This window comes from Octopus bimaculoides, chromosome 5 (assembly GCF_046866305.1).
Source record: "Octopus bimaculoides isolate indiv1 chromosome 5, ASM4686630v1, whole genome shotgun sequence".
Lineage (NCBI taxonomy): Eukaryota > Metazoa > Mollusca > Cephalopoda > Octopoda > Octopodidae > Octopus > Octopus bimaculoides.
Genome location: NC_142932.1, coordinates 50,423,340 through 50,439,303, shown reverse-complemented (window position 1 = coordinate 50,439,303; position 15,964 = coordinate 50,423,340). Strand labels below are relative to the sequence as shown.

Here is a 15,964-nt window from a genome sequence, read left to right as displayed (position 1 = left end):
ATGTCTTTACCTGTCATTCTTTCAGGGCCTATAAGTACTAGTTGAGAATACTTACGCCGATGAAAACAACTACCTCCGTCCCACAAAATTTCAAGTCTTGTGCCTAGTGCCTATAGTAAGGCAGCAAACTGGCAGAATCATTAGCACACTGAAAAAATGCTTTGTGGTATTTGTTTCCACTTTTTACATTCTGAGTTCAAATCCCTTTGAGGTCAACTTTGCTTTTACATCCTTTCGAGGTTGATCAAATAATTACCAGCTAAGCACTGAAGTTAATGTCTCCTTAAAAATTACTAGCCTTATACCAAAATTTAAAGCCATTATTCTATTACACTGTTCGCAAATAGGGTTGAGCAAGAAGACTACACAGCAATAATTTGACTAACATTAATCATTTCCACATTAAGGTATCAAGCTAGCAGAATTGTTAGTACACCAGGCAAAATGCATGGCAGCATTTCGGTTGTCTTTATGTTCTGAGTTCAAATGCTGTCAGGGTTGACTTTGCCTTTCATCCTTTCGGTGTCAATAAAATAAGTACCAGTCGAATACTGGGTTTGGTATAGTTGACTATTCCTCTCCCATGAAATTGCTGGCCTTCTGCCAAAATTTGAAAACATTATTATTATCATTTAAAGTTGGGCAGAAACATTAGCATATCAGACAAAATGCTCAGTGGTATTTCTTCTGATTCATGATGTTCTGCATTCAAATTCCGCTAAGGTTGACTTTGCCTGTTATTTTTGGGATGAGGGATGTCAATAATGTCAGTATCAGCTGACCACTGGGCTTAATGTAATCTACTAATCCCTTCCCCATAAAAAACTACTGACCCTTTCCCATAATTTGAGACTACTATCATCATCATCATCATCATCACCACCACCACCACCATTGTTATTATTAAGTTGGCAAGCTGACAGAATCAATAGCATTCTGGAGAAAAATGCATCACAGCACAGCTTTACATTCTGTGTTGAAATGCCACCAAGGTTGACTTTGCCTTTCACCCTTTCATGACATCAATGTAATCAACTCTCTCTCTCTCTCTCTCTCTCTCTCTCTCTCTCTCGCTCTCTCTCACACACACACACACACACACACACACACACACACACACACACACACACACTCACTCTTCAGGCCTTGTGCCTATTGTAAAAAGTTTATTATTATTTCTACTACTACTGCAACTATTATTATTTGTTGTTGTATTACGTGCATATTTTATATGTTGGAGTAACTTCTGTCCTATATCATGAGTTTACAATAAGTTATGTTTTCACTGACACACTGATAATGTGCCATACATTATCAGGCTTGCTCAACCCCTCTCCCCACACCATCTTCTGTACAGCCATGGTCACATGACTGACATGGTGACAATTAACAGTTGAAATTGGTGGACAATAAGTTGTGTGACACCAATTTCTAAACAAACCGGAACTGATAACTTCTTTTTTTTTTATAAATCCTGTTTGGTATAGCTATTAGGTAGTTATACTGAGAATTGGACAAAGACAAGTGGCCGATGTGATTTGAAATGCACCATTTTGATATAAGCCTCGAATTCCTAGTATCTGATAAATGGCTTTTTACCCAGATTCTGCTATCAAGATTTATTTCTTGTTCTGACTAATGTAAGAACCATACACACAAACTGTATATATATAGATCTACACACAAATACATCCATGCTTTTCAGTTTTGGAAACTTACTCTAAAATACCATAGAAACCATGATGATATTTTTCTGGCAGGATATGGAAATGGGTGTAAATCATCCATGTGAGAGAGAATTGAGAAAGTGTATGACACATTTGATTTTGACTGATATATCAAAGTGTAAAACCTGAAGGCTGTTTGTCCTTTCTTCAAGAATGATACTCCTAAGTACCACCAGTTTCATAACTTGGCTTCAGTTCAGTGAACTCTGTTAAATTTTACCTATGGCATCTATGTTTTGTTTAAATATATACATTGAAGATTTTACTATACAATATGTTGAACCGAACTGCCCTAACCATTTTAAACAGTAAACCAAATGGTGAGTTTGATTTGTACTCATCTTTTTTTTTCTTCTTCCATTTTTATTATTATTCATATTTCTTTAATTTATTTCTCTGTATACTCACACACACACACACACACACACACACAATATGTGTATGAATATACATATGCATGTGTATGAATATACGTATGTATGTATATGCATATATGTGTGTAAATATGTATGTATATGTACATGGGTGCTGAGACCAGTGCTATGTAAACATACCCTTGCCACAAAGACACCCAGTATACTCTGTAAAGTGGTTGGTGTTAGGAAGGTTATCCAGCCATAGAAACCATACTGGAACAGACATGGAACCCTGGGCAGTTCTTCAGCTGGCCAGCTCCTGTCAAACTGTCCAACCCATATCAGCATGAAAAATGGACATTAAATGATGATACATGTGTGTGTGTAAGACAAGGTGAGAGTGCTTGTGTAGAGCTGGAAAGAGACAACTGTATATTTTAGGTAAAGGTAAAGAGTGAATGTAGTATCCATAACTCATTGATTGATCTGAAGCTACAACAGAAGACATCCAAGACACCACAGTAAGAAAGCAAATTCTGTATCTACACGGCCATGCCTTTCTCTTTCTCTTTCTCTCTCTCTCTCTCTCTCTCTCTCTCTCTCTGCTTGCATGTATTTATAAAGTTTGGAGCTTGTATCAGTCGCAATAATGATAGTTGAACAACAGAATTTAAACCAAGGACCTTGAGGTATGAATGATGAAATAACAATCACCATCATCAAAATTTCCTTTTCTATGCTGGTATAGGTTGGATGGTTTGACAGGAGCTGACAGTCCAGAGGACTGCACCAAGTTCTGTTGTCTGCTCTGGCATGGTTTCTGAAGCTGGATCCCCTTCCTATTGTCAACCATTTTACAGAGTGTACTGGGTGCTTTTTTCTGTGGCTCCAGCGCAATATAAAGAAATAAATATTTCTACATATTACCTTTCAGTTGGTTTGACAGGAATAAATGGATTTATAATCCAACATATTTACACACACACACACATATTCTGCTACCAATATCTTGTATTATTTCTGAACATTTTTTTCCAAAAGTATATCTATTAAAAACTTCTGTTCTCCATCTCTGCTCTCTTCATCTTTCATCTTGTTTAGGAAACATGTTTTATTCACAATTCACACAATCTTAATTACATTGTACAGACATTTTTAATCTAATTAAACCACTAGATGCAGTCCGGAATTCAATTACCATCACCATCATCACTACCTTGTTACATCAGACACAAACACACAAGTATCACCACAACCACCTTTACCATACTACACTTTCCAATACTACCCTATACCTACCACCCTAACGTCTACCAACAAACCATAACCATCAACATAACAAACCATAACCATCAGCATAAAAAACCATAACCATCAACATAACAAACCATAACCATCAGCATAACAAACCATAACCATCAAAATAACAAACCATAACCATCAGCATAACAAACCATAACCATCAAAATAACAAACCATAACCATCAGCATAACAAACCATAACCATCAAAATAACAAACCATAACCATCATCATCATCATCATCATCATCATCGTTTAACGTCTGCTTTCCATGCTAGCATGGGTTGGACGATTTGACTGAGGACTGGTGAAACCAGATGGCTACACCAGGCTCCAATCTGATTTGGCAGAGTTTCTACAGCTGGATGCCCTTCCTAACGCCAACCACTCAGAGAGTGTAGTGGGTGCTTTTACGTGCGACCAGCACAAGGGCCAGTCAGGCGGTACTGGTGGTTACAAGAACACAATCTCACAACTTGTGAAGTAAAAGCAGTGATGTCACTTGGCACACTGCCTCATAAAGGTCACTGCTAGCTCTCACTGCGCACACAATCATGTGCTGCCATCTGTTGGCATGCTATTGTGGGAACTTTTTGATACCACCTCGTATATAGGCACAGGTATGGTTATGTGGTAAAAAGCCTGCTTCCCAACCACATGATTCCAGGTTCAATCCCACTGCATGACATCTTGGGCAAGTATCCTCCACCATAGCCCTGGGCCAACCAAAGCTTTGTGAATTGATTTCATAGGCAGAAATGAAAGAAGACCAGTGTGTGTGTATGAATATATATAAAACTCCTTTAAGAAAGTTACATATTGCTGATTCCTTATTTTGAACTATATATGAAGCACCAGTAACAAGTGGTAGCTTTTGCACCTCAAATAGATCAAGCATTAATATACCTAAACCAGTTTTTGTTCTTTTCTAGGTCTGCATCACAGCAAACTATAACATCACTACTCTACATCTCATATTTATGCTTTTAGAAAACAATTTCAGCATTTAGCACAACTTGTATCCTATCAGATCTATACATAACACTTTAAATGAGACTCCTTCATAATTCCCCTTGACAAATATCAATATATTCATTAGATTGATAGAAGCAATAATTGATCGACTGTCTATTGATATGGTTGTTTTGGATTTGCATTTTTCCTGCTTGACCAAAACAGCCATATTGATATACAATCAATCACTTACTGTGCCCATCAATTAGACATAACTATTCCTTATTTTTGACTGAAACACCACTAGTTTTATTGCTTCAACATAACAAACCATAACCATCAGCATAACAAACCATAACCATCAAAATAACAAACCATAACCATCAGCATAACAAACCATAACCATCAAAATAACAAACCATGACCATCAGCATAACAAACCATAACCATCAACATAACAAACCATAACCATCAACATAACAAACCATAACCATCAAAATAACAAACCTTAACCATCAGCATAACAAACCATAACTATCAACATAACAAACCATAACCATCAAAATAACAAACCATAACTATCAGCATAACAAACCATAACCATCAGCATAACGAACCATAACCATCAGCATAACGAACCATAACCATCAGCATAACAAACCATAACCATCAGCATAACAAACCATAACCATCAAAATAACAAACCATAACCATCAAAATAACAAACCATAACCATCAAAATAACAAACCATAACCATCAGCATAACAAACCATAACCATCAACATAACAAACCATAATCATCAACATTGCTGTTGATATCTCTCACACCTATATCTCATAATCACCTCTTCATTGAAAACTTTATGCTTAAGGTATGGCTATGTGGTTAAGAAGTTTCCTTCAACAACCACAGTATTTTGGATCCAATCCCACTATGCAGTACCTTGAGTAAGCATCTGCTATTGCTCTCAAACTTAGGAGCTGTCTGTTCAGTTCAGTTCACCAACTGCATACTCTTTCATTTGTAAATTGTAATCAATATCAATCTTTTAGCATTCATATTACTCTGTCAAAGAAGCTTGCTTCCCAGCCACATGGCTCCATGTTCAGTCCCACTGCATGGCACCTTAGGCAAGTGTCTTTTACACTAGCCTCAGGTTGACCAAAGCCTTGTTAGTGGATTTGGAAGACAGAAACTGAAAGAACCCTCTATGTGTGCATGTATGTATCTGTGTCTGTGTTTGTTCCCCAGTACCACTTGATAACTGGTGTTGGTGTGTTTACGTCCCTATAACTTAGCGTTTCAGCAAAAGAGACTGATAGAATAAATACAAAAAAAATGTACTGGGGTCGATTCATTCACCTAAAATTTCTTCGTGCCAGTGCCCCAGTAATGACTGCTTTCTAATGACTGAAACAAGTAAAAGAGAAAAGTTAACTTTGAATTAACCATGCATTATCTCATACCTTCGGAATTTTGATGATGTGATTGTTTATTTCCAGAATGACATCATTGGATAATTGTGATAGATTGAATCTGACTATTTTTAACATAAAATGATATAAAACACTTGGGCTGGATATTGTTGATTTAAATGCTAAATACTTGTGAAGAAAACAAGTGAATTAAACTTAATATAAGTAGGATAGAAATAAGCATGAGTGTGTGGTACAAAGTTTGCTTTACAACCACATGGTTTCAAGTTCCATTCCTCTGTTTACCACTTTTGACAAGTATCTTCTAAGTTCATGCCTAGCCATTGCTTTGAGAGTTATATTAGTGATTAGTATATAGATGGAGGGAGGGAGGGAGAGAGTTATGTGAATAAACAAATTAGATACATTAAATATATTAGATATAATAGTTTGGGTGTATAGATATATTTGTGTGCATTTATTTTACACATGAACACTGTGCAGGCATCAACGGGAAACACAAACTTAACATGTTTATGTTTCCCATTAGCAATATTGCTTACAACTTAGTGGTTTTGACATGGGGAGGGGGGAATAGGTTGGAAAACACATAACCATAAAACCCTGAGGTAATGATGATAATTGTCATTTCTACTATAGAAACAAGGCTAGAAATTTTATTCGGTAAAGGGGTTAGTTGTTTACACCAAGCCCAATGCTCAACTGGTATTTACTTATATTTTGTCGAACCCAAAAGAATGAATAATAATGTGTAACTGTTGAATAGCCTTTAGTAGCAACAATCTACTATAACTTCACACATTGAAAGTAACAGAGCTACATGTCATCACTGTAATATGTGATCAATTGTACAATGTTGATTTGATTTATTTTATGATTATCAGCTCCTGATGAATTCTGAAGAATACAAAGGCAGGGTTGGAGGCAAATAAAGCTTTAGTTTGTGTTGTATTTTTACATTTTCTTTTGGTGTTTCTTTGTTTTTTAATAATAATAATAATAATAATGATAATCCTTTCTACTGTAGGCACAAGGCCTGAAATTTTGCAGGGGTGGGGGACTAGTCAATTACATCAACCCTAGTGCTTTACTGATACTTAATTTATCGATCCTGATGGGATGAAAGGCTAAGTCGACCTCGGCAGAATTTGAACTCAGAATGTAGCAGCAGATGAAATACCGCTAAGCATTTTGCCCAGCATGCTAATGATTCTGCCAGCTCACTGCCTTAATAATAATAATAATAATAGTAATAATAATAATAATAATAATAATTTCTTTTAATAATAGTGATAATGATGATAATGATTTCAAATTTTGACACAAGGCCAGCAGTTTTGCAAGAGGCTGTAAGTCAATTACATCAACCCCAGTACTCAACTGGTACTTATTTTATTGACCCCAAAAGGACGAGAGGCAAAAACTGACCTCAGCGGAATTTGAATTCAGATTGGGAAGACAGATGAAATGCTGCTAAACCTTACACCCAGCATGCTAATGATTCTGCCAGCTCGCTGCCCTAATAATAATAATAATAGTAGTAGTCTATGAGACACAATGTCAGTCTGGAAACTAAAATAAATGTATACAAATCTTGTATTTTAAGCACAATTTTATTTGGGGCAGAGGCATGGACTCCCTACTACAGATATGTAAAGAAACTTGAAACTTTCAACATGTCCTGTTTGCTCAACATATGCAACATAAAACAGCAAGATAAAATATCCAATGCCAAGATTTTTTTAAAATGTGATATCTCCAGTATCTAAGGCATGCTGACGAGAATTCATTGCAGATGGATAGGACATATTGTTTGGATGAAAAATGACTGCATTATGAAAATTCTTCTGTGTGGCCAACAAGTGGAAGGGTAATGCAGCAAAGGAAGACCTCTCCTTAGCTATAATGTTAAGTTGAAGCAATCACTAAAATCTCTACAGCATAACTTGACATCTTGGGAAAGTCATTGCCTAGATCGATCTGCATGGTGTAAAATGTATCACAATGCATCCAAACAATTTGAGTTGAAGACATTGAACAATAGAACTATATTCTACAATCAACAGACACACTTGCCCAATCCCAGGCAAAAATCAATATCATCAATGTCCCCATCGCGACTTCATAACAAAATCCATACCTGGACTGAAATTACATTTACGCAGCCATCACAAATAGTTGCAGTTACTTAGTTCTTTCTTTCTTTCTTTTTATTACTCTCTTTAAGTCCTCTCCTTCAAACACGCTTACGTTGAAATCAACAAGAGCAATCATTAGTAGTTTATTATCTGAAATGAATTTTTATTATTTTCTTTAACTTTTCTTTTTTTAAATTCCTCTGTCAATATTTTCTTAATCTTTTGCTTTTATTTTTCATCAGAATCAATATATCATCATCAATATCTTCATAATCAATATTAATTTCAACATCAACTTCATTAACATCATCATCATCATACCTACTTTTCTTTTTTCATTGTTGTTGTTGACTATTGTTTTCCTTCTGTTCTTTGATCCTTTGTCATTTTCTAACTTTTTTTCTCTTCTATCAATGTCTGTCACTTCCTTCTTCATACTTCTCCCTTTTTCTCTGTCACATACACCTCACACAACATTTTATATTCTTCTTGTCTTTCTCGCATTTTAATCTACTTGAAATTTCAGGTCCTTTTCTACTACTGCAACTGATCGCAGTGATTATGATCATAGACAATAGGCTTCTTTTAGTTTTCATCTACTAAGGCTTTGACTTAGAACGATGGTGGGAGATACTTGCCCAAGTTGTCATGCAGTACCATGTGGTTGAGAAGCTAACTTCTCACCACACAAACATGCTCTCACTCATTGGTATAAATTTTCAATTTTTTTTTTTTTTTTTTTTTTTACATCTTTTCATCAATTCAAACATTTGCTGTCACTCAATAAGCAAGATGTAGCTAACAACTAAGTTCATTAAGAATACTCTGCATGTACTCCTTCAGCACTCTTATTAGTGTAACTATGCATTATATGGCTGGGTTTGAACTTGCAGTTAGTAATTATCTAACTTTCATAACAACAATAACATTTTGTGACATGTCAATCCCTGATGACAAAGTACTTTTTTAATATGACTGGTATTTATGAACTTTGTGTCATTCTGTATTTGCAGGAACGCACTGACAGCATTCATGTTTATAACAGTTTCTTCCATGTATATTGTATAATATATAATGACCAGCACAATACTTGTGTATTATTTTCAGTTAATATTACAGAATTTGTCTTTTATTGTACTGCATTATTATTATTATTAAGGCAGCAATCTGGCAGAATTGTTAGCATGCCAGATTCAATGTTTGGCTTTTTGATCCGAGTTCGAATTCTGCCAAGGTCGTCTTTGCTTTTCATCCTTTTGGAATTGATAAAATAAGTACCTGTTGAACACTCACTGGGGTCAATGTAATTGACTTGCCCCTACCACTAAAATCGCTAGCCTTGTGCCAAAATTTGAAACAAATGGCACTGAGCTGACTGTCATTAGGACACCGGACAAAATATTAAGCAGCATTTCATCCGTTTTTACATTCTGAGTTCAAATTCCACCAAAGTCAACTGTACCTTTCATCCTTTTGGGATCAATGAAATAGGTACCAGTTGAGCACTGGGTTCGATATCATCAACTAACCCCTTCCCTCAAAATTTCAGGCCTTGTGCCTATAGTATGTTTAATACATGTATGTGTGTGTGAGTGCGAGAGAGAAGAGGTACTGAAAAGTTCCTGGCTTTAAAGGTATCGCAAAAGGCCTGGTTGGGGACCCAACCTTCCAAGTTCTTTTACAAAGCTTAGAAAAACTGAAGAACAGCAGCAATAGTTTCCTGGTGGTTACAAAAGTGAATTTTAGAGGAATGTGACAGCAACAATTGCAACTATAGAAAGAACAGCAGCAATGGCAGCAACAACACTCCATTGAAGCCATAGAGAATAGCCTGAATGAGGAAGATGATAACATCTAGGACAACAACAACATCATAGATCACATCAGAGCTGCCACTGACAACACCACCAAGTAGTAGTAATAGTAATTGCGCTAGCAAAAGTACTAATGGGAATAATTAGTGAAAGTGGTATAACTTATCAAAAAAAGGAAGCAATTAACTGTGACATGGTTGAGCTGTCAGCGACTGAACTGGCTATCGCACTAGGTTTGCTTGGTGAGAAAGGTGAAGGTTGATTTTTGGAGACCATGCAGGATGAAAAATAAGACCCGGCTTTGGCTGGCAGTCTGTCTAGGAGAAGGCACACTCTGGTTTGAAACTCTCTCGTCACCTTGGCCTTTTCCTTGGGATAAAGCAGAAGAACCATGAAGCATGAATTAGCTTCGGAGTAACGGTCGGATGAGAATAAGCACCATGCAATGTCATCTGTTTCCCACTGGAAATCATGGACATCGTATGAATGGTGTGGGGGCTTCATCTGGTATTAAAGCTTGAGCAAATTCCATCTTCACTATTGAGCCAACAGTCCTGCATCCAAACAGCCTTTTCCCCATGTGGCTTTAATATGCACCAGTGTCTAAGCTATTTGGATGAGTGAGTGTGATGGGTGACACAAGCTCATACCACTTAAAACAAATTTATTGTGGAGGTAGTTTGAAGGTGAGTTGAAAGTCCTATGGTGACAAAAACTGGCAAAGGGTTCTTGCTTGAAATTCCTTGCCAGAGCCCCACATATAGGTGGCACAGAGGATGTCTGTCTCTTTGTAGAATCTGAAAGATATCTAAGTGTAACACTGCTTCTCCAATATTGGAGACGAGGTGAGAAAAGGAACCCTAAAGAAAGTGTTGCTATCAATAAGTTTGCATTAACTGCAGATGTCTAGCCATGCAGTTTATTGCATTTGAGATAAAGATAAGCAGAAAGTTGGCATATGAACCAAGAATTCATGGTGTTGGCTTTGCTATTAAATCGACTCTACTTTGCAAATTGATATCCATCCATCAAGCTGTTGACGAGTGTCTCATGGCATTCCATATACTGATAGGTAATTCCTCATCTAATCTCCTACATTATCAGCATCCAAACAAGAGCACCTACTTCAAATTGCAGATAGTTGTCAGTAAAATTCCATATAAGGACAGTCATATTGATAGGCAATTTTAATGCTAGAATAGGCAACAAACACACACTGTGATCAAAAGTAATAGGGAAACATGGAACAAGAAAGATGAATGCAAGCTGTTTTATATCTGCTGTCTTTTTGTTAACAGTTTGGTCTAAGCAGGCAGATAAATATAAAAACATCTGGAAGCACTCCCCCCCCCCCTCGATCTGGTAACTGGCACGTGCTTGACTATGTTATCACTAAGAGCAAAGATTGAAGCAATTTCAGATTAACCAGAGCTCACAAAACTCCCAGGCGTTACTTGGATCACACAATGGTTTACAGTAAGGTATTTGTTAAACCATATACAAAGAGGCCATTAAAATCTGATATGCCTCTGAAAACAAGCGTGTCTTCTTTAAAAAATCCAGAAAGGACAAAAAAAAAAAAGACATTTTTTTTTTTTTTAAATGCATCCTGAATTCAAAGCTTGAGAACATAGCAATGATTCTGAAGTTTTGTGGCAAAATATTTGTGACATCAAATCATCTGCTGAAGAAGTTCTAGGATTTGTCAAATGTAAGGACCAAGATTGGTTTGTTGAGAATGATTATCAAACCAAACTCCTCATAAAAACCAAGCACAAAAGACACAAGGCATGGATCTCAAACAAAAGCTCACCATCATTCAGATCCTTATATATCTTTAAGAAAACTACTCAGAATAAACTGCATGAGATGAAATATTCTTAATGGGCAAAAAAAAAAAAACAAGAATTGGAACAGGCTGCTAACTCTCACAACCTGAGAGCATTGTATAACAATCTGAAAGGTGCATTTGGTTCAAAAATGTGTTGTACAGAACCAATTCTGAAAAGAAGGGCTGAACATTTTAAATCTGTATTAAATCAAGAATCAACTACCAATTCTGAAGTAATCAATGAAATCCTTATAATTGAGAGGCCTACAGTTGAGGAACTTGTGGAAGATCCTCCCTTGAATGAGTTAACTACTTCTGTTAAAAAAACTTTCCAACAGTTGTTTGAATGAAAGATGACTGCATTCCGAAAATTCTTTTGTATGGCTGCCAAGTAGAGGGACACTGTGGTAAAGGAAGACTGTCCTGAGGTATAAGGATAAATTGAAGCAATCACTAAAGTCTCTCCAGCTTAATTTGACACCTTGGGAAAGTCATTGCCTATATCGATCAACATGGCATAAAATGTGTCATGATGTACCGAAACAATTTGAGTTGAAGAAACAGAACAATAAAAGATGAAAATCATATCCTGCAATCAGCAGACAAATTTACCGAAGCAAAATCAAAATCATCAGTGTCCCCACTGTGACTTCCAAGCAAAATCTATACCTGGACTCAAATTACATTCACACATTCATCTCAAATACATGCAGCTTCTTTTATTCTTTTACTTTCAGAGTTTTTTTTCTTCTTTTTCTCACTTAAATTTTTTTTTTTTTACTTTAAATCCTCTGCTTCAAACACTCATACATCGAAATTGACAAGAATGACCATCATCATCTTTATTATTATTATTATTATTATTATTATTATTATTCTTTTCCAAAGGTCAACTTAGCCTTTCATGCTTTTCGGATTGACAAATTAAGTTGTTGAGCTGGCAGAATTGTTAGCACACTGGGCAAAATGCTGTGTGGCATTTCGTCTACCTTTCTGTTCTAAGTTCAAATTCTACTGATGTTCATTTTGCCTTTCATCCTTTCAGAATCAATAAAACAAGTACTAGTTGAACACTAGGGGGCAATGTAATTGACTTACCCCTCCTCTAGAATTGATGGACTTGTGCCAAAATTTGAAAACATTATTATTATTATTATTATTATTATCATTATTATTATTATTATTGCATATCTTTATTGCACAACTAATCTCAACTCTGTATGTTTTGGTCACATGTAGTGTTTTATCTTTTCCTCTTATATTGAAAACATTATGTAATATATATGCAATGTCCAGTAGTGCTATGCTATTTTCTGTATATTGTGTATATAAGTGCTGAAATTTGTGCTTTGTATTTATTTCCAGTCTTTCTTAATGGTTCCTGAGGTACCTGTTACTATAAAGTTTGTTTCTGTTTTCCATCCCCATTCATCTCTCTTTTCAGATCTTTATAATTGTGTAGCTTGGATATCATCATCATCATCATCATCATTTTGATGATGATGAGGTTTCCTTCTTTCAATTTTGTTTCCATTTCTTGCTGAGGGTCTTCCCAACACCTAGAGCAAAGAAACTCACTGTACTTTGATAGGCCATGAAACTAAACACACTAGATAGTTCATTTTCAAAATCAATTGAAGTTATGTGAAAAAAAAAAAAAAAAATACACGGTCGGTAATTGTTCTCACATCAACAAATGTTCTTCTCAATATGTGTGATGTACCAGTTAAAACAATCCTTTGTACTTCTTTTGTGGATGGTAAGCCAGGGATCATTCTCAAACAATTTTCAGTTCTTTTTATTTTTATATCATTTCTAGTGCTCATTCAATCATTGGTATTGTTTCCGTTTTCATATATGCCACATTGTTTTTGATTTAAATGAGCAAGTCTTTATATTTTCTGACCTTGTCGATTTCATTGAGTGTGTTTGTTTGTTGTTTCATTGTTTCATTTCACTACTAGAAGTGCAGATTATTATCATTGTTGTTATAAGTGTTATGCCTTGCCTTTGTTACAGGTTCAAATACACAAGATGAGGTTGAGGAAGAGAAGGGTAACATGACAGCTGTCATAGTGGCTGCAACCATGGTCCCTGTCATCGTCATACTTATTATTGTCTTGGTGACTCTAAGTTTCCGGTGAGTACTACTGCTGCAGACACTAATATTGTAACTGTTATTTGTTCCTTTGGCATTTTAGGTGCAGATATGGCTGTATGGTTAAGAAGTTTGTTTTGCAACCACATAGGTTCAGGTTTAACCCTTTAGCATTTAAACTGGCCATATCTGGCCAAAATATTCTTCCTGTCTTACGTTCAAAGTGGCCAGATGCAGCCTCTCACACCTATCCTACAATGTTAGTCCAAAACATATACAGTCATTTAATCAAAATTTCAAAGCTACAAGGTAATGCAGGGTAAATTCAAAATAACGTGAATAAATAAGCATTACATTTGATAGAATAATTGGAATGCTAAAGAGTTAACCCATTCTGTGACATAATGGACAAGTGTCTTTTACAACGACCTTGAGTTAAAATTTGGTAGACAGAAACTGTACTGTAGCTTGTCGTGAGTGTGTTATATGAATGAGCACAAATTTGGATATTCTGTGCTTATGACTACTTCAGTAAAACAATGGTGGTAGTAATATTTCTTTTCAACATTATGAATAATTGATTTGCGTTTTAAAAGATCTCTGGAATAGAATGAATTCTTGTTTGTAAAACAGGTAAGGTTTGGTGATAGGAAGAGCATCTAACCATAAAATCCTGCTTCAGATAGTGCCCTTCTAATCTCCGCTAGCATGGAAAATTGGACATTAAGTGAATATAAATTTCTGTGTGCATGCGTGTGTATGCGTGTGCATGCACACGTGCATGTTTTATCATCATTTAATCTTGATGTTCCATGCTGTTATGAGTTTAATGAAACCAAGAATTGCATCACACTCTATTATCTTCTTTGGCATGGTTTCTATGCTTGATGCCCTTCCTAATGCTAACCCCATTACAGTATGGACTAGGTGCTTTGTTTCAAGCCACCAGCACTAGTGAGGTAACCATGCAGCTCACAAGACTATGAACACCAAAGGAGTGTGGTTTTATGCTAGGAAATGAAGGGGTTAATGTATAATTTCAAAATTAATACTGCTTAGACAGCAGTGAGATTCATTTATATGCTGCATAAACAATATATCCCTACAGCTCAGTGGTTTAACATGTTAAGACCAATGATATGATATAAAGTGCCTTACTAGAAAACAAATAAGAGTCAGCATCTGCTGTAGAATAGTGCCTTAAGATGTCTGGTCCAACCCATACCAACATGGAAAAGGTGGACATGGAAAATTATGAGAGTAATGAAAAACAAATAATGAAATAATGAAATGTCTGTTCGTTGTTTCATTGGTCCATTTCACTGCTGGAAGTGCATATTTGTGTTATGTTTGTTGTTGAAGTAAGCATATGTGCATTATGCATTTACAGAGTGTATTGGGTATATTTTATTGTGGCTCTAACACTAGTGGTATTACCTTGTATTCTGTTAGCTTAAATAGTCCTCACTAGTTTACGTTGTGTTCTTGTGCTCAGGACAGAGGAGAGTGAGTGATGACAGAAGAATGAAGATGAGTGGTGGATTGGAGCATGATCGTAGAGATAGTGAGACAGATACTAATAGAGATGGACATGGTAAGAATGAGTGATGAATGTGAATAGCAAGTGGCTTGGGGGAAAGAGAGTGGTGAATGGAAATTCAGAAATGAGGATGGTAGAACATATGATGTACAAAAAGATACAATGCAATCCTTTATACATAACTCTTGTGATGAGCAAGAGAGATGATTAGCGACATTATAGGTTAGTTCCAGTTTCACCCCTTGTTAATGATGTAAATTAATGCATGAATGAAATCAACTGAATCATATTTATGTCGATAATAAATATAAGCTACCTTACCATAATTCTATCATCTTGTCTGCCATGTTTGAACTAAACTTGAGTTATTTATATGAGTATCTGAAGAAACTTGGTTATATAAATATTTACAGTAAATATGCATTACCTTGCATAGTTAGTGTCTGATAATTCACTAGTCTCGGGTAAAATCTTTAGGGAATTTAGCAACATCATTCAAATGAAGAGCAATAGTTGCATTAGTGTTAACATATCTAATCTATTTATTGATTCTCTCATTACTACTTAGGTAAGCACAGCGAAGTTTATGCCTTGCTCAAGAGGTCTAATAACACCAAAACCTATCAAGAGTTGTTACTCATACTTGCTAAAATAATTTTATTAATGAGCTAATTTTCTTTTTCTTCATAACATAATTAATCGTAATACGATTTATGATGCTCCCTTACAGTGAACATATTACCTGTTGTTTCATAAAATGTTTGAAC

At 35.8% G+C, this 15,964-nt stretch overlaps 1 protein-coding gene across 3 annotated transcripts in view; it reads left to right on the top strand.

Moving 5' to 3' along the window:
* The window catches only part of LOC106881686 (putative receptor-type tyrosine-protein phosphatase mosPTP-1), a 305,456-nt gene that overhangs the window by 258,580 nt on the left and 30,912 nt on the right, over positions 1 to 15,964 (top strand). For all 3 annotated transcript variants that reach the window (XM_089352243.1, XM_089352242.1, XM_089352241.1), the window contains one exon: positions 13,579 to 13,699. In XM_089352243.1, the coding sequence (XP_089208369.1) occupies positions 13,579 to 13,699 (121 nt within the window). The remainder of the gene's footprint in view (positions 1 to 13,578; positions 13,700 to 15,964) is intronic.